We start from the raw sequence: 1,687 nt of genomic DNA, 5'->3' as shown, positions 1-1,687 counted from the left end.
TAACAAATCTAACACTTCAGCAGAGGTGTTCATTTCCATACAGGTTTAGTGGCTTGACGGTTAACACAAAGTATGGATTTAATTCGAAGGGGTAATTTTTGTGACGGTAATGTTATCAATGTTGTAAGTTAGCAGTAGACTTAGTTAACCCAAACCAGGGTGAGTCTGATGAAAAGTGCTGTGTCTGCACTACAATGATAGCATAAAAATTGCTATTTTTTAAAAACTAAGAAGACTCGACAAAACATGAAACTTTGCTTAAAGTATCACCAGGGGCTCTACAAATGAACTCGAGCATTGAGAACATTGTTTGTGTACACAAAGTTTCCTAAAAAGAAAGGTTTTGAACAACTTACTTTAGCAGTTGTTGTTTTGGGCACTACCATCTCTGAATGCAACGTAACAAAGAGGAGAGTAAATATTGAAAGCTCCTAAAGCTTAGTTCTATATAAATGCACGGATAAGTTGTCCTTTGTCATTAGTCGTAAACAATATTATTGACCTTGTAGTTGAAAAAGGAGCCTCATATAAGAATTACATTTCCTCCTATGGAGTCCGTTCATTCGCATTTGGAGATTGACATTTTTTCACTGGCGAGATGGTAGTGTCCGGAAACAACAACTGCTACAGTGAGTCGTTCAAAACCTTTTTCAGTAAACTCTGTGTACACAAACAATGTTCTCAAGGCAAGAGTTTCTGTGTAGAGCCCCTGGTGATACCCAGACAGTTACAGAAACTGTGTAATTAGCCACATTCTATCTAAGACTATCCAGAGCATACAGAAAGACAGCAAAAAGTAATGAACATGTGGTTTGACTAGTTTCTGTTAATTTGGTGGCAGCATTACAAAATAGATTGTGGTTGATTTTGTATCACTTAAAGCAACCATGTCTTCCTGTCTGTAGGACAGTGAGTTGAAAAAAAAACTCACATCATCATCATCGTCAGTTGACATGTCATCCTCATCATCAACGTCCACGTTGACGGAGAAGTTCTCTGTGTCACTGCTTTTGAGACTCGGGTGCTGCGAGAATAAAAACATATACAGTGAGTGGAGGGAACAGGTAAAGCAATCATACTGAGTATATTAAACAAATAGAATTTGGTCTCATATTACAAAAATGTTACCTGTGAGTCTGTAACTTCACTCTGCAAAATAAAATAGTTGTTTTTAGAACATGAGTTTGTAATATTCACGGCCAAAGCCCCCGTGCATAATTACATTGTTATTACAACCCACAAATTGGACAATGTGAAATAACTGAAAACATGTCTAATGTCTGACCCAGACTGTAAACATGTAGAAAAACAGGATCTTCTTAGCCAATAGCCATTGTATTTTATTGATCCAAGATTTGGTATTAAAATTGCATTACAAACAAGCCATGGAAACTTTGCTTTAAACTGTTATTACAACATCATCATAACAGGCTTTTACATGTGGAAGTCAACAAGAACCCTTGGCTTGTGAGCGCAGCAAATGGAGACCTTTGACCCTCCAGCAAGCGTAGTAAACATGTACATTTTACCCATATTTTCCACCCGGCGTGTCTGTGTTGCGTTCCGGCTGCACCACAGTTTTGTTCCGTCCTCCCCCATGTGCCATACCACACCAGGAGCGCCTCAGAAGAGGAGCATCTTGCCTGCCCGACTCGCAGATTTTATTGTCTCTACAAGTACTTAAAAG

At 38.6% G+C, this 1,687-nt stretch overlaps 1 protein-coding gene across 1 annotated transcript in view; it reads right to left on the bottom strand.

The window, feature by feature from the left end:
- The window catches only part of mbd1b (methyl-CpG binding domain protein 1b), a 10,092-nt gene that overhangs the window by 3,838 nt on the left and 4,567 nt on the right, over positions 1–1,687 (bottom strand). The window contains exons 10-11 of the mRNA XM_032512619.1: positions 1,129–1,149; positions 932–1,024 (exon numbers count right to left, since the gene is read on the bottom strand). Coding sequence (XP_032368510.1) covers positions 932–1,024; positions 1,129–1,149 — 114 coding nt within the window. The remainder of the gene's footprint in view (positions 1–931; positions 1,025–1,128; positions 1,150–1,687) is intronic.

The sequence above is a fragment of the Etheostoma spectabile genome, chromosome 4, assembly GCF_008692095.1.
Source record: "Etheostoma spectabile isolate EspeVRDwgs_2016 chromosome 4, UIUC_Espe_1.0, whole genome shotgun sequence".
Classification (NCBI taxonomy): Eukaryota; Metazoa; Chordata; class Actinopteri; order Perciformes; family Percidae; genus Etheostoma; species Etheostoma spectabile.
This window is presented reverse-complemented; position numbering and strand designations above follow the sequence as displayed.